The sequence below is a fragment of the Malaclemys terrapin genome, chromosome 5 (assembly GCF_027887155.1).
Source record: "Malaclemys terrapin pileata isolate rMalTer1 chromosome 5, rMalTer1.hap1, whole genome shotgun sequence".
Taxonomy (NCBI): Eukaryota; Metazoa; Chordata; order Testudines; family Emydidae; genus Malaclemys; species Malaclemys terrapin.
In genome coordinates, this window is record NC_071509.1 from 90,066,161 (window position 1) to 90,088,269 (window position 22,109).

Genomic DNA, 22,109 nt, shown 5'->3' on the forward strand with positions numbered 1-22,109 from the left:
CACAAGTTTAGAGCAGGCATTTTTACAATTATAAAGCAAAACTTTAATATTACCTTATTGCATGAGATACAGACATTACAAGTAAGATCAATGCACACAGCAAATGACAAGACTTTTTTAGCATCTCAACATATCCTTACAAGTCTAACATCTACCTTGAACATTACTAACATATGGGTGAGCTGGTCTGGTTTCCACCTATGAATTTGTCAGTGCTCAGCTGAGGCCTACAGACTTGGCAAGAGCTGGCACCTGGTTTACCAGCATCACATAGGTGTCCATGAATCTGTAATGGTGGTCCACATAGGCCTGCATAATGACAGAGTAGTATCCTTTCCTGTTAATGTACTCACTTGTTCCAAATGGAAGGCATAAAATGGGTGTATGTGTGCCAGCAATATTACCTGCACAATCCAGGAATCCCATCTGTTAAAAACCCGTAATATTACAGGGATGCAGGATTGCAGTAGAGTGATAATTGCCTTGCAAACCTCCACAACTACTGTGCCAACCCCAGATTACCACAGATATCTAATCACCGTCCACATGCATCTGGACCATTACTGCATTTCTCTCATTTGACGGACATGGTGCCCAAGTGCCAGCATGAGCTGCTCACACAGCTCCAGGAAAGTTACTTTCCCTATACAAAGGCTCTGGGTCCATTGCTGGTCATCCCACATTTCCATCACAATGTAGTCCCAACATTCTGTGTGTGGTTCTGGTCCAGAAGTGGCAGTCTGTGTAGGAGACTGTTTTGACCTGAGTGGTTAGCCAATATTCAGGGCCTTGCGAGTTGTTTCCTTTTGGGGAGAAAATGATGTTGTGGTGTGGTATTTCTTTGATGTTGTCCTGTTTATTTATAAAGAATATCCTATTTCCCTGAACATGGTGGGAAACAAACAACCAGAGACAGTTTCTTTGCTCATAGTTCCAAGTCTCTTTCCAGCCAGCATTTTACCTGAAAGCTCTCTCTCGTAGCATGACCCTGAGAAAAAGCTGAAAGTGCTTCTCTCGCTGTCTGTCAAGCTTTCTTGCTGCCTTCTCTGTATGCTTTTGTGGTATTTTTGCTGCTTCTCACTCACACACACACTCACAGCTCCAGCAAACAGTGTTTTGCATTTGCATTCAGTCCCCAGGAAAAACCTTCGGATCACCTGGTTCCACTCCTACTCCAACTGTGCATGCAGCCTGTGGCCTTAGCCTGATCACCTGACACCTGAGGCAGATTGTAACAAAAATCTGTCACAGTTTTGGTGGAGAAACAACAAGGGGAGGGGGGAAGCAGAGCTGCGCGTCCCTGGAGCTGGTGTTTTTTAATTTTTTTTTAAAAACCACAAAAAGCCAGTTTAAACTGATACAAAAAACACCAAAAACAAAAGTCGCAAAACAAAACTCCCCCCCCAAAAGCCCTGGATTTAAAAGCCCTCCTAAGGGCTGGAGCAATTCAAAAATTACTGAGGACCCCAAACGACCTGGGCCCAGGACAAAACTTCTGGCCAACCTTCCTCCTCTTCTTCTTACATTACACCCAGGCTTGGCCAGCCTCGGGTAAAGCATGTGTAAGTATGAAAGTGGGTTAGGGCTTGGGGCACTAACACTTCCTTCCTTCCTCTAAGTAACATGGGGAGCACCCATCACTCTCCGCTGTTATTTTATTAATAAAGCTTTAAAACTTAAACACTTGGTGGGGGAACTTGGGATGTGCTGGGCTGCAGCAGCCAGAGAAAGTGGCGACTTTCCTCAGCTCCAGGACTGCGGCTGCCAGGGAGAGATGGCCCTCCTTCCCAGCCTCAGCTCTGTGGCTGCTGTGGTGGGGGAGAGAAGGAGAGACACCCCTCCTTCCCAGTCCCAGCTTGGGGGCTGCCTCGGCATGGGAGAGAGGGCACATCCATCACATTAGAAAGGTAAGACTACTGATATTAAAATATGAGTTGTGTGCTTTTATTTGTAGAATAAAAAATGTTATTAAGGGTTTTTTTTATATAGTGCTTTTATCCAAAGCGCTTTACAATAGTTAGCTAATGGTACAAACAACATTTGGAAAGATCACTAAGTGGTCCGCCAAGACCCTCAGCAATTTTCAAGTGGTCTGCGAAAAACAAAGTTTGAGAGCCACTGATCTAGCAAATAAAGGTATAACATAAACTAATGGCTGCAAGTAGACGCTAGCAAATTTAGACTGGTAATAAGGCATACATTTTTAACAGTGAGAGTAATTAACCATTGGAACAATTTGCCAGGGGTCATGGTGGATTCTCCACCACTGACAATTTTTAGATCAAGATTGGATGTTTTCCTAAAAGATATGCTCTAGGAATTACTTTGGGGAAGTTCCATGGCCTATGATGTACAGGAGGTTAGACTACATGATCACAATGGCCCCTTCCAGCCTATGAATCCCTAATTAGATGCTTATTTCCTCTGCTTAGCGCAAGCCTCCTCTGCACCACTCCCTACCCCTCTCTCCATAACTAACACTTTTATGCCGTCTTCCATTCTGCATTATTTGATTAGAATTGACTCCCTCCTGGTGCACCAAGCCATGTCTCTCTCTGTTCAAATCCCTGCTCGAGGGATTTGTACTACTTTTGTGAAACCATGTAATGATAGCCCTCCAAAGATCATTTTAAAATTCATGAGCCTCAAACTGCTTTGAGACTGAGCTTTCCACTCTCTGATTATCTTGTGAATCATGTGTCTGAACTGCATTGTCTGTTGAAATAGAGTGAAGGCTCCTGGAGTCATGGGACATGTCTTCTTCTACAATATGCATTGTTCAATACCCAGCACAATGACTGGGCTCATCAAAGAATAAAGAAAAGGAAGGAAATGGAACAAAGAGATGAGCATGACATAAACTGGTACTTTAGGAAGAAGGAATGCAATAAATGAACAAAATCAAAGAGTAATGTAGAGATGATAAAGAAGGAGTGAAAGAGGTTAAATAAGTTTTGTAGTATTGTATGAAAAGATGGTATATGATTATTAATTGTTAGTCAAAAGAAATCCAAAATAAGATTTCAGAAGTATCTTATTTCAAACATTTTATTTTCCTATTACTGATTAACAGCAAAGCTATGAGTGAGTTATAAATGTTATCCCAAAGGAGGACTGACAAAATATTTTTACTACATTGTACCACCATATCTCTCCATATTTCTAAGAAAAGACTTAGACATTTTTTAAAATTGGTAATTTTCATAACTGTCTGCCTGTGAAGCAAGGCTGCCTGAACCCCAAGGCATGAAGCACTTAAGCACGTTAACTTTAAGCAGGTGTGTAGTGCTAAAGTTGAACATGTACTTAAGTTCTACGCTGGATCAGGGCCTTAGTTGCTATTATTGCCAATTACAAGGGGCTTGAAATGACAGGCATAGTCTGACCGATGAATTTTGAACATTTCTAACTAGACAGAAACCTCTACTTAGAGATAATAGCATCAAGGACTTAGAATTCAGTATCTCAGAACCTTACAGGGTTAGAAGGGAATCTTCCTCTTCCAGTGGTGTAAAGCCCCCATTTCTAGTTCTGATGCCATCAAATCACTTTATGAATTCACATCTATACACATACAGGACTGAATATTGCCCATTCTACTCCCATGCCAATGTAATTTTGCATCTGCATGTTGGTGATTGGGATTATACATGGGGAAGGAACAAGTAAAAGTTCCTTTCTTGGGTTGTTTTAAAAAATGGGGATTTGAAGCTACTTAGAGAATTGGAATGTGTCAGGATGCAGATGGATTAGTTGACAGAATACAAGTGTAGGGAACAAAGTTGCATAGATTATACCCTCTTTGGGGGCAAGAACTGGCTCTTCGTTATATGTTTGTATTCTGCCTAGCATGATGGAACCCTGGCCTCCAGGCACTACCATAATACAAATAAGTAATAATAATGCTAATTGCAGTTTTCACAGGTATTACTATATCATGTGGTTATAAAGACAATGCCTATTATTCTTCCCTCTCATTCATCAATTGGTCTCATGACCAGCAGGATCAGATCATTCTTTAGGTCCCTGGGCCAGTTGGTAAACATGGAAAGGAGCATTTTCCTCTCTCTCTCTCACCCACCTCAAAAGTCATCCCAGCTAAAGAGCTGATATGTTCTTGCTGGGGGACAATGTTTGCTTCTGATGAAAGGGTAAAAAAAGTGGAATCTTTAATGAAAGAGATAACATGATGATATATATGGGCCTGTTTGGCCTGATAGTCTCATTCCATGCTTTGGACCCCGTTCTTCACTTGGCTCCTTCAGCAATTGATTTTCACCACCACAGCCGCGAGAAGATGTTGCTCCTCTCCGTCCCACAGCAAATAAGTAAGACTTGGTGCAGCTCCAGCAGCAATTTTGTCCAGTGAACTCATAAACAGAATCCTGTGAGGATTCAACTCCCCACAAACATGAGCCTGTCAGACTGGTAAGTCCATAGGAAGGGGTGTCAGAAGGGAAATAAAATATATGTAAACATATACACACACATACAGAGCATACATACAGATCAGAATATGGGAGAAAGTAATCTGAAACCACAATAGTGTTATTTTATGTTCAGTGTAAGCACAAGAGTAACTCTTACAGATCAATCAAGTCTATTAGTCTAACACATCACTTTGAAAGTGAACTGTCTCTCTAAATGCTGTACCAGTGGCCTCAGACCAAGTCTGGTTACACTAGTCCATGGTTAGAATTCTTGACCGGTGTAAATCGGTACAACTCCATTGACATAAGTGGAGTTTTGCCCATTTACACCAGCAAGAGAATCTGGCCCTTTGTTATTTCCTTGTACTCTACAAATCCATCAAGGTCAAATGAAGCACCCATTGGTCTCAGACAGACATATTATGTTGTAAGCAGATCTGCTTTGCTGCGGTTTTGATAATAATTTACCAATAATAATAATTTGGTGGAAATTTTCAAGTTCATGTCTATCATGGATAATACACATAATAATACCATTTAGGAGGTCATAAGGCCATTATTGCTTGATTTTTTTTTTACCAAAGAGCTTTGCTGTACTCAGCTTAACCGCATGCAACCGGGCACCTTCAGCTCTGAAGCCCAGTCCAATGGGGTGCATATAAGACTTGAAGACACTTGGCTGAATGTAGCTAAAATGAAAACAGAAGTGAACATTCAGAGGAAAAACCAGCACAGATAAGGACACTATCCTGTTCAGAGTACCAACCTGCCAACCCTTCTCAGCAGTAGACGAATTTCCTTATGCAAATATTTACGGGGCTTTTTACTGAACGCATATCAATGCATCATATTGGAAACATACTATTAATAAATCCTGGTTGCATCCCAGCCCATTTATGCCACTGTGACAGCTCAAAGGGGCCTAAAAGCAGCCAGATTTGTTCAGCTAAAAATTCTCCTGGTATTTTGAAACTTTCAGCTGGTGTGCCCAGGTGCTATACCCTGCTCCCCAGTTGGCTGCAGCAGGAGGGGCATGGCTAGAGTTGCTGTGTTCAGACTATCTCATGCCGGTGTGTGGTCCCTGGGTACTGTTGCCAGTTGGCATGAGTTACAGCAGACCCCAGGATTCCCTAACCTAAACTGGGCTGATATTGGCACAGAGTGGCACTGAGGATCAGGAAGCCATAACAGGCTCCCTAAAGCTCCCCCACCTGAGCTGCCCCAACCAGAAGCTCTGTGCAGCACAGAACATAGGGGTAATTTGAGCATACAAAAGAATTACACCTTTCTCTACTAACACACAGACTCTACCACTACTTGTTAAACTGAGTCCAGTTTCAGCTCAAATTGTCAGTTTTTCTCTAGAGCTCCTGCAAGCTTGAAGGCTAATGTGTAATTTCTGAACAGTGACCCACACAACTTTCATATTCTTTTGTTTTGAAATAAACCTAGTTGTCCATTTCTATTGCATGTCATACACCGTTCTATTCATCACTATAGCAGGCAGGCTTACTGGCCCTATTCGGTACTCTTTTGCCATACTGCCAGTGCAGAGCGGCCCAAAGTCAGCATATCTCGCTACTGCAAGATCACCTAAACATAAGGGAGCCTCTGATGGTGTAGAGTCAACATAGTGGCTCCTACATCACTGTCTCCACGCTGCTCCATCAGAAGGCATGGATGGTGCATTGCGGGGCACCGGGGGTTCCCTTGCAGCCAGCAGAACCTGTTCTAACTAAACTAACACTTAAAGGGCTAGCATGGCACACAGCCAGGCTATGATCAGGAGAGTATAAAGGAGGGCTCTATGACATATTTGCACCACCTCCTGAGCTATCATAACCAGGGATCTGGCTCAGTGACTTCCATGTCTTCACTACAATAGGTTTCCCTGCCAAGAAAAGCATTCTAAAGTGCTTTCATGATTGAACATTTAGTATTTTTCTGTATTATCTATGCCAAATAATATTTCTAGGGGAAGAACTCAATACTTTTGTTTTCAACATCACTTTCAGTATCAGTTACTGTTTTTGTCACTACAACCTATTATTTTGGTCTACAACCAAATAATATGTTGTAAATTCCCTTCTGTATTTCAGTTTCTCCAGCATGTCTCATGAGTCTACAGAATCTTTCTACGACTTAATGTAGAGTTCTCCTCAAATAACAGGATTCCAGAATATGATCTCATTTCATTATTCCTATAGCTATCAAACTTTCATACTTTTTTCTATTTTCTAAATTCCTCCTGAAGTTTCTGTAAGATGGGAAGAAAAGTCTAACAGAGCAAGTCTACTGAATCGGTTACATGTACACTTAAAGATTTTAGTTTTGTAGATACTTTAAAAAGCCTGACATAAGGTTCTCTAACTTCTTTTGCTCATCAATATAGTTTGTAATTTTGTCTTTTGAATATTCATTCTGTAGACCGGTATCTGGCTAAAATTAATTCCTGTAAAACTGCAGCTGTTGAAGATAAAGGATTGTGTAAACGATTAGGTAGCGCCTCTGAAAAAGGGATTGTTTTATGTTCTGTGGTCTAAATTACTGGCCAAGTAATACACCCATTAGCTCCAACTTTTTGTCAAGCACTTCTATTACTAGGTCAATCAGAAGTGGTCAGACGTTGTACTTATCCTGTTCCCTCTTTCAGGAGTATTTCTTTAGGAAGGGAGCAATTTAATAAGATAGCTCTTGAGATTAAATATAAGGTATCTGTTTCCTAAATTTGGAACTAAATCTATTTTGCTCAAGACAGTCTATTGGTTGATCTAGTTAAATACTTTCTCTAAATCATGAGGTAATAAGGCAGGTTCCTTTCTCTTTGACAGGGCTGAATAGATGTCACAGATTGTCTGAAGACTGCTTTCCATAAATAAAATCTGTTTGGACTTTATGTATCAATGGCTTAATTTCAGTCTCTAATTTTGTTGCAAGTGTTTTGGCATAAATGTCAATGTCTGTATTTAAAAGGGCAATTGATCAAAACAGGGATTCATACCCAACTATGTGTTTCTCCTATATGTGTACTGGTAACACGATGCATTAGTCCTGGGAAACTCCCTTTTCTCGTATAGTTTTCAATAGCTCTTACTCAATAAAGGGGCTTTTACTGCTGGAAAGTTTTTTAAAATGTAGCTATAGCCATCTGTCCCCAGATTTTTCCTAAAGTTAGGCTGTTTACAACACTTTCAATTTCAGTTTTAGCTCAGGATATCCCTTTACCTAATTGTATCTTCTGATGAGACGATAGGTAGTTTTGGTTTTTCTAAATAATGTTGTATCTGTTCTGAGATAGTTACATATTGTGGGGTATGTAAATTAGCCTAGAAATCCCAAAAAGCTCATTTAATAATTCTTAGATTTTGCTTCATACCCTCTTTGGTTTTAATTTGACAAATATATTTCTTATGAGCTCTCTTTTAAGCAGATAAGCCAAAATCTTGTCAGCTTTATTGCCCTTTTCAAATAAAGCTCTTTTGACTAGCTTTATTGGCCACTAAATGTTCACACAGCAATGTACTGAGTTCTTCCCTTACATATATTAGCATTCTATATTGCTTTTGTTTTCCTGCACTTCAGGAGAGCCTCCAGTCTTTTAGTTTTCCTTTCAAGGAAGGTAATTCTTTCAAACAGTCTTTCTTTTAAATTGCTCACCATTTCCAATAAATTATCTTCGAATTGATACAGTAGCATTACAAGCATATCCCATAAAGTTTAATTTTACATATTCCAGAATCTTTCATTTAAATTTGCAGCTCGACCTTCATTGTTCTGCACCAGGGTATCATTTAATTGCCAATATTTTCATTGTGTTTCTCCTTTATAGTTTGTACATCTAACATGTCTAGAGTCATTATACAGATTGTGATTTCCCATAAATATAACTAAATTGTTTTCCCAACTTAATGATTTACTCAAGATGTGTTTGTGAGGGATACTGATGTAACCCTTCTGCCAGGTGAAGTCGGCAGCAAAAAGGGCTGGGTTCAATATCTAGGGGTTCCTCTTAACAATACAAAACAGAGCTGGCTCACACCCCCATCCACTAATCTGGGAAAATTTAACACCACCCCTGGGCACCTCTAAGAGGCAAGACTTCTATCTGACTTGGAATTGTAGGGGTTCCACTGCCACTGGCTGCTCACAGAGTGCTATACAGGTACCATAGTCCTTCCTAAAAATACGTCCACACGTTCTGCACTGGCTCAGGCATTCTCTGGCTGCCTGTAAAGTGGATTTAACTGATCCCTCACCAAATGCCTGTTATTAGCAAGCAATGGTGGGCAGCATGTGGAAGCTGGTAGACTTTGGACACCAGTCCCCACCATCCCCGGCCTAAGATGCAGAGTTGTTAAAGAAAATGCCAGGCTTCTTAGGGAGAGGGGACAGTGTTGCTACCTGGTGGTGTGGGCTCTGCCTCAGAGTCCTAGACACCATTTGACCTTCCACCTCTCCGCTATTTAAAGACAGAGCTGATTAGTCTCAGTTGTCAGTCATTGTTTTGTTCAGTGCTCATTCGAACCGAAATTATTGATAACCAGGTCTGGCTGCTGAGCCTTAGGCCTTCTGCGAGACAGCGCTGCAGTGAAAGAGACTGCCCAGCCTACACTAACAGTGATGTTCCTCACTACTCACTTAAATTACAGAGAGCTGAAACCACTGAGAGCTAGGTTAAGTGGTGAAACCTCAGAATGTGGCACTGTAGAGAGTGGCAAGTGGCAGCAGAGAAGCAGCAGCAGCCCTCAGTGCCGGAGTGAACGATGGCAACAGTGCCAGAGTGAATGATGGCAGCAGCAAGCAGCAACGGCAGAGTGAATAATGGCAACTGTGCATCAGTTGCAGAAGTGTCAGCAGCAGCTGAGGCATTGGTCAATGCTTCCCCTCCCTCCAGGGGTAGGAAGTGAATGCACATGAATGCACTTTAGAACTCTGGGTCTTTGCCGACCCAGGACAGCTAACAGTGAGTGGAGAGCAGTGGAGGGAGAAGGGAGTGTTGTGCTAAAGGGACATTTGTTTGTTGGACTTTCACACCAAAAGGTGGGAAACTGAGACAAAGGACACTGCTGAATGCATTATGGGGTGGGGTTGGCTTATAATCACATTTTCAAATATGGTCATAGTGTTTTCCCAAACTAATGCTGGGTTCCCATTCCTTTTTATTAAAAGTTCTTGTTTATTATACACAGATTCAGTGCCTGCAAGTGGGGAAGTCTTGCCGCTTAGAGGTGCCCAAGGGTGGTGGTAAGTTTTTCCAGATTAATGGATGGGGGGGCTAGAGGCAGTTCTGTTTTGTAGCATTGAGAGGAACCCCTAGATATTGAACCCGGCTCTTGTTGCTGCTGACTTCATCTGGCAGAAGGATTACATACATCGCCTATAAAAGCGCAAACACATCTTAACAAGAAAACTGTTTTTCTTTGGTAGCCTGCCAACTAGCTGGTGCCATCCACTCAGAAACATTCCAACAATAACCTGGGATAGACCTCAAACATTCCTCCCAACATCAACATTTTAATTAGTGAACCAGTGTAGGCTGTTAACTTCCAGATCCTGCAAACACTTAAGCACTTAACTTTACACACATGAGTGGTTCCATGACTTCAGTAGCACTACTCATGTATGTAAAGTTAAGCATGATCATAAGTATTAACAGAACTGGGGCCCGAGTTTGTAGCACATCCTTAAATTTTTAAAAATCACAATTATAAACTAGAAACACATTCTCTTACAACAGCCTTTCTAAAACATTGGTATATTTTCTTTGTAAACTATCTTTAAGTTGATCTAAGATGTTAAAAACATGAGCAATCTTTTCAAGTTCAGATCTGCTCCTCTCTGCTAGGTTCAACACATGGTGGTCTGCTGCTCTCACAAGTGAATTGTGGAGATCCATATTGATTGCCAGAAGATACATGTAAGCTATAAATTGTTTGGGGGTACAGAATAATTTAATTTGATTCCCGTAAATAATTCTGAGGATTGCAAGATACCATAGAGTAAAGGAAAATCCTTGCCCTAGTCATTTTACTGGAATAAACTGCATCTTTCTTCTGAGTGCATGTCTAGTCTAGGAATTATTCACTTTTCCTACTACTGGTCCAGCACCAGTACAGTTCCAGGAAAAGATGAACAGCAAAGTTAGACAACACAATGTTATAAACATACGCACCTGTTTGCACTACTGCTTCCACTATTCTAGACATCAGATAAGAATATTATTTTTACCTTAGGAGGTACAAAGTACACTTCACTGGTAAATATTAAATCTTGGAATCTCAAGAATTTTATTACCATTGCTTTTGGAATGGTTGGTAAAGGGCTACAACGTGGATTATAATACAAATACAGACCCAGTATCCTCCTATTGAAAAAATTTCCTTAAGGAAGCTATTTATAGATAACCGCATATCTCTTCCTTCTCTTCTAGGAAGATATACCAGTCTCAGCCATTCTTCTTGTTCTGTATTCAAAAATTTTCCTGGATCTTTACAAATCCTGTTTGATTTTTCCAATTTTAAGAACAAGGTGTCACTACCGTATCCTCAATGCTCCCCATGCAGAGTTCTATCACAGAAAGTCTTTCTTGGAAGTTCTTTATACCAGACTTAATATTATCAGTTGTCTCATACACAAAAGTCGTCTGCACTGAAAACTCATATCTCTTTGCCTTTCCCACTGAATGTTCCACAGTGCAACTTTCAGGCTTCTGAAACTGGCCTCCTTACCCTTTGCCCGGGAGCTGAGCAGGTTACCACTGCCAGTTGTGCAGCCTGGCAAGTCTTAGTTGAAATCAGTGGACCTGAGTCTTTCTGGTGTGGCCTCTCAAACAGAGCTAATCAAAAATCAGAATTTCCATTTAGTGGGAAATTTCAAAGAAGTCTTTGTTCTGATTTGGAATACAATTTTTCCTGCAGACAGAAAATATCAAAAATTTATCATTTAGGAAAAATCAAACTGTATCAGTCCAATTTCCTTTCTTTATGAAATGCAGCAGGTGGCTGCTCTGACTCCTGGAGACTCACCGGGCAGCCCAGGTGGTGCCTGGGAATTATTGGAATCCCCTGGGCAGAGCAGGGCAGAGCCAGAAGTTCTGAGAGCTCTTGCCTGAGCTAGGGTTCCCAGGGCTTCCAATTGCCAGTTCTGGGAGAGTGTGCATGGCAGGGCTGCTCCTGAGCCATGGAACCTGGAAGCCCTTGAGTCCCCAGCAGGCCACCAAGTGAGCTGGCAGGAAATAAGGCAGGTTTTGTCACAATTCTGCCTCTGTTTTGGCAAAGGTTTGTTGAAAACAAAACATTTCCACAAAACGTTTCAGGTTAGAAAAATCTGCATTTTTGGGTGGGGGGGAAGGGGAGAATAAATAAAGTCAGAACATTCCTGACCAACTTTACCCTTTACATCACACCTGTGGCATAAAGGGACACAATCAACCCCTGTCAAATCCACCTGTGTTAGGAGGGATGCTCCAGCCAGCAAAAGAGCTCTGCATGGGTCCCTCTCCCAGACCCAACACAGAAGGCAAGTCAGGGGCAGGCTGTGGATGAGCCAGGGGAGGGAGGGGGCATTGCAAGTTTATTTTTAAAAAGCATCACATATACGTGGCAAATAAATTTTCATTATCGACAAGTAGTTCTCCCATCTTGAATATTAAGAAGAATATTTTGTCCTCACTTAAACCTGTGTGCCTTGAATTCTCACACAATTTAAAATGAGAGCTGCAATATTCACGTGTTACTTGAATTATGCAAAATCAGCTACAGGCATACATAAAATGTCATGTATCTGAGAGTCATTTTGTCAGGGCAGGAGATGAGTGGGTTTTATGTCCTTATGTCCTTCCAACTCCCCCCCCCCCCAAAAAAAAGAGAGAAATATGTAAAAAAACAGAACTTGATAGAAGTTCCACACACATTCTCTAGCAACAAGCACACAAACTTGAAAAAGGAAGGTATGCAGCTATAGTTTGCACACTGAGTATACTCCAGTCATCCCATTGTATAAACATAAATCCATGTTCCATTCAGGTATAATTACATAACACCTTAATTGCACAAGTACACAGGTTAAGTATCACTACTTATGATAAGTCAATCAGCAAAGTCTTGCACAGGATAGTAAAATGGAAGGAAGAGAAAAGTTAGTGAAGACCCCTTTCACATCACAAGCCTCTGAGTGCGAACCTCCTAATAAATTAAACACCCTTTTTAATATATTTAACACCATTATAAATGCTGGAGACAAGCGGGGTTTGGGTGGAGGTTGACCACTTGCGATCCCCCTATGTAATGACCTCACAACCTCCTGAGGGGTCCCGACCCGCAGTTTGAGAACCCCTGGCCTAGAGTATACATCCACAAGATAGCTAACCACAAAAGATCAAGTCATCTTTCTCAAAGCTTACCATAAAATTGATAATCACTTACCACTTACAGTTCATGCTATGATCAGTGAAAGATCAAACCTAAACAACAGTGTAAGTTGTAACAGCAAGATCATAGAACAGGAGTTTAAAACCGGTTTCATGTTCATAAGAAATGTAAAGCTTTGCAATCTGAGATTTCACTGAGTCTTCTTCCCCTCCTCTTTTCCAGCTTCTTATCTCCAATTGATAAAGAATGAAGGATAGAGGCTTATTTAAACAATACTGATGGACCTCTGCTTTTATCGTATCAGAAGAAATGAAGGTACCAGCTCATATCCATTTATAAAATCAGTGTAAAAATACAGGCAGAGGAGTTCATATTATGGGTGTTACATGTTTTATACTAGTCAGGTATGCCTCCTCTGAGCCACATGAGAGACACTATACATTACCTAATACACTTTCACAAATCTATTGGAATTGGGAATATAAGGATTTAGTCAATTTTCAGCTCCTACGGTTCTTTAAAAAGATTTCCTGAGCTGTGCTAAAGTAATTACACCAAATGAAACCTCTAAAAGTATTCACTCATGTTGTATCCACCAGGCAAGGTATTAACAAACTTCAACAGAACTTTATTTACAGTGGAAATCTCTTTACCGAGCTGTAGCTGCACACTCTGTAACTCTCCCAGCCTCCTCAACTTCTCCCCCCTCCTTCCTGTTTCCTGTCCTTTCAGACTCCCAACAGCCAGTGCTCCCAGTTCTAATAATCACATGCAGCATCTAAACACCACATTCCCTCCTTTCTTAAGAAACTTTCCAAATTAAAATAAACATTGTTCTTCTAACCACAGGAACAAATATGAAACAAGACACTATACTGTTGGCAGGAATATTACACTGAAAACACTGTAGATACTACATAACATAGTCTCTCGTCCAGGCAGGTGGTCATCTGGATCTGACAGGCCATCTCTCAAGCCCCGGTTCCAGTGCAATGTCTTGTTGTGTTGGCTCTACGGTGAAGTCATCCAATGCAGACTGGGTGTTGGCATAATCTCCTCTTGGTGCATAGGCAGGTGCAAGATAAGAAGCATTCCATACCCGCCCATCAGAAAAGTCAATAGGTATAAGGTCCCTTCTTCTCTATGATTTTAAGAGGAGCTGTGAATTTATGGTCCCCTTTGCGTAAGATTCCAGGTTTTTGTATTCTAACAAAGGAACCACACTCAAACTTTGGTTCCTTAGCACCCCGCCGTTTGTCTGTGAAAGCCTTAGACTTTGCTTGGTTCTGTTCAACTGTCTTTCTCACATTATCCTTGTTTGGGGCATCAGGTCCTGCCTTTAACAATCCAGCAATGTTCGGTTTAGTATTCAGCTGTTTCCCATGCAGTAACTCTGCGGGTGATCTTTGTGCATGTCGTGTAGCCCGGTATGCTTGCAAGAAATCAGTAGCGAAGGGTATCGACAATCACCCTTCCAGATTAGCTCTTTGCAAACTCTCTTTCAAACTTCTGTTAAACCGTTCGATTTCCCCATTGGCTTGAGGGTAATATAGGGATGACCTCCTGTGTAAAATGTTCCTCTCTGCTAGAAAAGTTTCAAACTCCAGGGAAGTAAATTGACTACCATTATCTGAAACCAGTTCTTTGGGGTTACCTTCCTGGCTAAAAACTGAAAAGAGAACTTAATTACTGCAGCAGAAGAAATTTGCGATGTAAACGCTACCTCAGGCCATTTGCTGAAATAGTCTATTAAAGTGATGGCATAACGACAGCCAATTGGAGCAGTATCAAAGGGTCCTACAATGTCAATCACCACTTTCTCCCATGCAGATTCAGGAAGAGGAACAGGCTGTAATGGAGGGGTACATGTCACTGCTATCTTATCATGCATTTGGCAAGTGACACAGAATTTTATGAGTGCTTCAGTTTGAGAGTCCATCCCTGGCCACCAATACACATCCCGTAGTCGTTGTTTGGTTCTGACAATTCCTTGATGAGTATCGTGTGCCAGGTGTATGAGTTTTGACTGTAATCCTTCTGGCACAAGTAGCTGGTGTGTACCTCATAGCACACAGCCATCAAGCAAAGAAAGTTCATCCCGAACTCTAAAATAAGGCAGCAAAACTGGGTCAAGGTTTTTAGGGTTACTGGGCCATCTCTTTGTCAGAAATTCCCATAATTTTTGTTGAATTGGACACGCTGAACAAGCAGCTTGAAATTGTTCTCTTGTAACTGCAGTAAGAGTGCTTGTAATAAGCGCAACTACTACATCGTCATCCTCCGGTGGACCATCTGGTGAAGGCAAAGGCAGGTGAGAAAGGCAATCAGCTACCACACTTTCGTTTCCAGGGTTATATTCCAGTTCATAATTGAAAGAGAGTAGTCTTGCAGACCATCTAGCAATACGATATCCTGCTCTTCCCAGTCCTTTCTTGGTAAGCAACGTTGTCAAAGGGCTGTGGTCTGTGCGCAACTTGAACATGCGGCCCCACAGGTAAGTTCTCCATTTTTCAATAGCCCAGACACAAGCAAGTGCTTCTTTTTCAACTGTAGAATATTTTCTCTCAGCATTACTTAGTGTCCTTGAAGCAAATGCAACAGTCCTCTCTGTGTTGTCCTCATGAAGTTGTGTGAGGACAGCCCCAAGTCCATAATCAGAAGCATCAGTAGTTACAATTGAGAATCTGTTGGAGGAGGAGCATTGGAAATTGCCAGGATATGATCTGGATCAGGTTTTAGTCCAGCCTGTGAAATTGTATGCCCCCGAAAGGAGAGTTCAGTTTGTCTAAATTTGCATTTGGACCTATTGAGCTTGAGGCCTGCTTTGCTGATGCAGTTTAGTACAGACTGCAGGTTATTGTCATGCTCCTCAGTAGTATTTCCAAACACAGTAATATCATCCAAATAGCACTGAACTCCATGTTGATTCTTTAGAATCAATGACATCATTTTTTGGAAGGCACTTGGGGCTGATGCGAGACCATATGGAACATGTTTAAAATGAAATAGTCCCTCGTGTAATAAATGCTGTGAGGTCTCTGCTATCTTCATGCAACATAACCTGGTGGTATGCGCTCTGCAAATCAAGAGTAGAAAACATCTTTGCTCCACGGAGTTCTGCAAATATTTCTTCTATGTGTGGAAGAGGATGGCTGTCAATCACAATAGCTTTATTTGGCTCCCTTAAGTCCACACAAAGGCGAATGTATCCACCCTTCTTCTGCGTCACTACTATAGGTGAAACCCATTCCGAGGAGTTAATCTCTTCAATAATGTCCTTTTGAACAAGTTTTCTAAGTTCCTCTGAGACAGCTTCCCTGACTGAAAATGGTAAGCGCCGTAATTTCTGTCGTACAGGCATCACATTATTCCACATTTTAACTTTATGCAGAAACCCATAAGCACAGCCGAGTTTCTCCTCAACCTGGAGTTGGGTCCCAGCTGAAACTGGTGTGTGTACCGCAAGAGTGCTTTGCTGAGGAAGATCAATTCGTCCATTAACTACCCTGAGATTTAAAGCAGCTAATAAATCTCTGCCAAGGATAGGAGTGCCTTTGTGGACAATGTAGAACTCCGCAGTTACACAGCAATCACCAAAAGTAACTATTGCTGGCAGGCAGCCATGTACTGGAATATGGTTTTTCAAATAGCATACCAAGTGAAGTTTGGGTTCAGTAAGAGGCACATCTTTAAAGTAACGCAAATAGATGGAATCAGGTAGTACAGATACTGCTGAGCCAGTGTCCAACATTAGCTGAATAGAGTGTGATTTGCCTGAGGGTATGGCAGAAACATTTACAGTGCACTTTATCTGTTCTGGAATATGTGCAGTAGTGATTTTGTCTACACTCAGCACAGTAATATCTGGTATTGTAACTGCATACACCTGTTGATTGAACTGGCTACTGTGACATACTTTAGCAAAATGCCCAATCTTTTTGCAATGATTGCACTGAGCTACTTTTGCTGGACATCCTGTGTAGCTTGCAAGATGTTGTGGGGATCCACAGCGAAAGCATGCTTTTACTGTATTTTGCATTTGCTGGTTCAGTGGCTTTTCATTAGTTTTCCTTTTGCAATTGTTTGTCTGCAGTGATAGTGAACTTTTCTGCAAAGTAGTCACAGCCTGGACTGGGCCTCCTGTACCCTTGCTCATTATTTTGGCTTCAGCTGTAGCTGACTGAGTAGCAGTGGTTATTGCTTTTTCTAGTGTAAGTTGTGGTTCTAGAAGTAAGCGTTCTCTTACACGAAGCATGGTTGTTTTCTCAATGAGCTGGTCTCTAATCATCTCATCTGCCATATTCCCAAAGTCACAAGTTACAATCAGACTCCTCAGGGAAGCAATATACTGCATTATAGTCTCCCCTGGTTTCTGCTCACTCTGGCGAAATCTGTAGCGATTAGCTACTACATTCACTTTTGGCACAAAAAAGTTCTTTAATGCAGTCTCATATTTATCATCTGCAAGGGGAAAAGTGTAAAATATACGCCGCTCTTCTGCTCCAAGGCAGTGGATTAGCAGAGCACGCTTTCTTACTTCAGAAATCTCTGTAGCACTGATCACAAGCAGATAAGTCTCAAACATATGGATCCAGACAGTAAAAGCAATTGGAGGCTCACCTGGGCTTTGCAGAAAGGGTGCAGGTGGGTTCAGAGGCAGAAGATCCGATCCTCGTCGCCAAAATGTTGTATCCACCAGGCAAGGTATTAACAAACTTCAACAGAACTTTATTTACAGTGGAAATCTCTTTACCAAGCTGTAGCTGCACACTCTGTAACTCTCCCAGCCTCCTCAACTTCTCCCCCTCCTTCCTGTTTCCTGTCCTTTCAGACTCCCAACAGCCAGTGCTCCCAGGTCTAATAATCACATGCAGCATCTAAACACCACAACTCAGTCCAAAGCTATATGTATTGGACGAATATGTAATTATATAATAATAACCTGTACAGAGTACACACAAACATCAAGTTTCACTTAGTTTAGAGTGAAAACCACACAAACTCATCAATTTTTGCATAGTTTCTACTCAAAATCATAAACCCCTCCCTCTCCCAAGGATTCCTATCCCACAAATAACTCCAAAATACCCTCTTACTTTTCTGTCTTTGGGGAGCAATGGCTTGTGGCCCTCTCTGCTCCCTACAGCAGCAACCTAGCCCACTCCCCTACACTTGGGAGTGTGACTGTGGCCAGAAAAGTAACTCTCGCTCTACTCACAATCCAAGTTTTTTAAGAGACTCGGCTGCCTGTCCACGCTGTCATTCAGCAGCACTGGGATCCAAAAGACTCCCTTGGATCTTGCTACAACGACTGCTTATCTTGCATGGCCTGAAATACCTTAAATGGCAATATCCCAGAGCCTGTTGCAGGATGGAGGAAGCCTATCGTAAACTAGACGGGAAAAGGATGGCTCTAAACTGGGCTAAGTTTGATAACATTCAATGCACTTGTCAGGTTCTGTTAGAAAAGGTTCACAAGGCTCTACTTTTTTACATGCTTTTATGTTTCAATATGTTACCTTCTGCAAAGAATGAATACAGGCTACAGAAATTAACTGACTAACTGAAATCTATTATTTATAACCTGTTTGCTTTATTCTCTGCTTTGCTACTTATCTACATTTATTCCCACTAAATAGTCATAAATACATGTGTTTTTTAAGAGTTTACTACCTCTATATTGCAAATAATATTCACAGTGATATTTTTAGAAATGGGAGAATAAAATTAAGACAACACAGTACACAAAAACAAGTTAACCACATGGTTCAGTGGACATAGTAATCATAAAACAATCAAAATACAATAGTTTAATGCATCTTAAATAAAACCCTCCCCTAGGTCTCTGGAATCTATATAGATAACCAGATACTTTCAAAAAGTATGTTCTAAGTTCATAGCAGTATACTGCATGTCAAATCTGTAGTGGCACAGTCAGTTATAGATTAATAGGTTTGTAGATTTGAAAAGACAAAACAAACTAATGTGCTGCAGCAGAAGGTATATTTTTCTAACTCTCCTACCTGCATTTGTATGTCATCCTTTGGTCTGCAAGAGCTAAGCAGAAGTCAAAAAAGGCAGACACCAGGCTTAGTGTCAATAGGATCACAGATGTTAATCAATCTGGCAGACTTCAGCAATGTTTCCAAAGCTATGCTCACTATAACCTCCCAGTTTGCATTTCAAAGGTCATGTCATATTCACATTATCATTTCCTTAATCACAGATGCCTGTGACAGGGAGGAGACATTTCTGTGTTATTGTTAAAGTTTTACAAATACACCACCACATTATATAGATTAGCTTTTCTTAAGGTAGACTGATTTCTGGGCATTCATTTCACTTGATTACTTGGTTTATATCCCTGATAAACTACAGATAAGTCAAATGTAGCCAATAAACTTAATTGAAATGAATTATTTGAGTTTTTTTAAACTCATTTTTTAAAATACAGATAGAGTATCTGGCCTAAGTGGAATTTTTTCTTTTAAAAATCAGCTGTACTTGGCGTTCTGCAAGCATATCCCATGATCCTTTGCTTTGCTGCTGAGATATGTGCATTCTGGGATTTTTCTCACTGAATATTGTGGAATTAGAGTGACCAAATGTTCTGATTTTATAGGGACAGTCCCGATTTTTGGGACTTTTTCTTATATAGGCTCCTATTACCCCCCACCCCATCCTGATTTTTCGCATTTGCTGTCTGGTCACCCTATGTGGGATGCCTAGCAGAAGGCAGGTGGAAGCCAGTAGAATTCTGGGAGTGGGGTCAAATTCAAAAACTCCCATGATTCCACTCTCTCTGTCCCATGATTCCTCTCTTTCAGGGCAGGCTAGCGCCATTTGCAAACTGCTGATAGCCAACATGTACCCAATAATTATTCTGTAGCGGGGTGAACACCTACTCCAGCCCTGAAGGGGTTGGAAAAGCCCTGCAGAGGGCTGGGGCTGTGAAAGGGAGCAAAACCCTGGCTGATTGGGGGAAGTGGCTGCAGCTGGGCCACGCCCCAATCAAGCCTTAGCTGGCCCTATATAAAAGGCTGGGAGTCAGGAGCCTCTCTCTGACTGAAGAGGGAGACAGGCCTGGCTGCTTGGGAAAAAAAGCTTCTGCTGAAAAGTTGCTGCAGAACCAGAGGGCACTTTGGTGATAGAACACAGCAGCTGCTCCCAGCCAGCTAGGGAAGAGAGAGAGCCTTCTTTGCAGTGCCTGTCATGCCAGGTAAGGAGAGAGGGACTATGGGAAGACTGACAGCATTTGGCTGCTGGGGGATCAAACAGGGGATCATTAGGGCTAGTGTGGGAGGACAGATTGGGGCAGGGCTGAATGGGAGTGGAGGACCATGGGGGGGGGAGGGAGGCACAGAGCCACGTGGTTACAGGGGAGGGGTGCAGGGCCACAGAGGGTGGCTGAGTGGGGGCCCAGAGACACAAGGGCACAGGGAGAGTGGGTGCAGGGCCACATGGGGTTAGGGAGAGTGGGTGTCTGAGTGGAAGTGGAGGGACATATGTGCCTGACTGAATAGGAGAGGCCAGGGTCTGCATATGGGAAGCTCTCTAACAGTCCTTCCACACCCTTGCAAAAAACCTGGTTCCATATTTTCCCCATCCATACCCAACAACCCTCCAAGTTCACACCCCGGCTCTTTCCCAGAAATTATTTCCCTCTCCCTCAGCTTGTCCGTTACCTCTGACTTTGCACTGCTTCTGGGAGTGTGGGAAATATGTTTCTGTATTGTAGTTTAAATTAATTATTACTCAGAGCTCTGCATTAATATGCCTAGTAAGGAATCTATTTGTCAAAAAACATTTTCTGAATCTTTTTTGTTGTCTATATTGCTACAGACATATTTGCTGACATTTATTTTGAAATAAATGATCAAAATAATTGAAACTGGTGTGATTATATTGTTGTTTTGACAAATAAAATATGCAGAATTGGAAAATATTGTGAACAAAATTTTTAAATTTTTTGGCACAGAATTCCCCCAGGAGTAAATAATGCTCTGCACCACATTGCTGGCAATTGTGAAGTCACAGAGGCTGCTTGTGCTTTATGTGAGCTCTCAGAGCCAAGTGACTTTGGTTTTGGACTTTGCCTGCTGCACCACCGAGTGGATGAAGTGGCTGCAGCAGCGGCTTCTTCAGCAGCAGACAGAGGAAGATGAGGATGACACCAGGTAACTATTACTACAGTAACTCTTCCTGAAGCAGCTTCACACAGTGCAGTGCCATTGCTGGGTTCAGAAACAAGTGTCAACTGGTGGGAAAGGATCAGCCTGCAGACCTGGGATGACTAAATTTGAGGATGGCGAAGGCAATTTTTTTTTTTTTTTTTAGATCTGTGCTATGCAAGTCTCAGAGCTGCAGTGACAAAGTACCAACATGCAGTGGCATGTACCCATTGAGAAGCAGGTCACCATTGCCCTCTGGAAGCTGGCCAACCCCGAATATTACTAGTCTGTAGCCAATCGGACATAGAGAGACTGACAGTTGGGGCCATTGTCATGCATGTGTGTTGCACCAGATTGCACTGGGTTGTAAAGCTGGGTAATGCTCAGGAGGTTATTGGTGGCTTTGTGTTCATGGGGTTCCCAAACTGTATTGGAACAATTGATGAGATCCAAGTGCCTATTGTTTGCCCCTACACCAGGGCTTGGAGCTTATAAACAGGAAGGGGTTTTTCTCTCTGGTGGTCCAAGGCCTGGTTGGCCACCATGGCAGGTTCACAAACAAATTCAGGGAGGTCCACAATGCTAGGATCTTTCTGAACTCAGCTGTATTTACCTTAATGAATAAAGGAGACTTTGTCTCCAGGATCACTATGGACATTAATGTTGTGGAAATTGTGCCAGTTATCCTAGGAGACCCAGTTTATCCTCTGATTCCCTGATTAATGAAGCCATTCACAGGGCATTTGGACAGAGGGAAGGAACAGTTTAAGGATCACCTGAGTAGTTGCAGAATGGCAGTGAAATGTGCATTTGGTCACCTGAAAGGCAGGTGGGGCTGTTTATGGACTAGGTTGTGAGCTACATAAAAAGAGCTCACCTAAGATTACAGCTGCATGTTCTATTTTGCACAACATTTTGTGAGAGTAACAGAGAAAGCTTTAACAAAGGGTGGGATGCAGAGACTTGCCTGGTTTGAGCAGCCAGTAAGGTGTCTACTAGAAAATGGAACCAGCCAGGCCAATACTGTCAGGAATGCCTATTGCTCTTATTTTGAGTCTGAGGCCTGAAAATGTTCAGCCGAACATCCAGCTGCTATCCCAGGTGGTGGAGGCAGGGGATAGATTGTGAACACTGCAGTC

At 41.9% G+C, this 22,109-nt stretch overlaps 1 protein-coding gene across 3 annotated transcripts in view; it reads right to left on the reverse strand.

The window, feature by feature from the left end:
* The window catches only part of IL15 (interleukin 15), a 65,618-nt gene that overhangs the window by 19,242 nt on the left and 24,267 nt on the right, over positions 1-22,109 (reverse strand). The window contains exon 1 of one of the 3 annotated variants that reach the window (XM_054031070.1): positions 18,823-18,891. The exons of the other annotated variants lie outside the window; for them this stretch is intronic. Within the exon in view, the coding sequence (XP_053887045.1) occupies positions 18,823-18,828 (6 nt within the window). The 5' untranslated portion in view covers positions 18,829-18,891. Of the gene's footprint in view, positions 1-18,822; positions 18,892-22,109 lie in introns of those variants that run through there. 3 annotated transcript variants of the gene reach the window in all.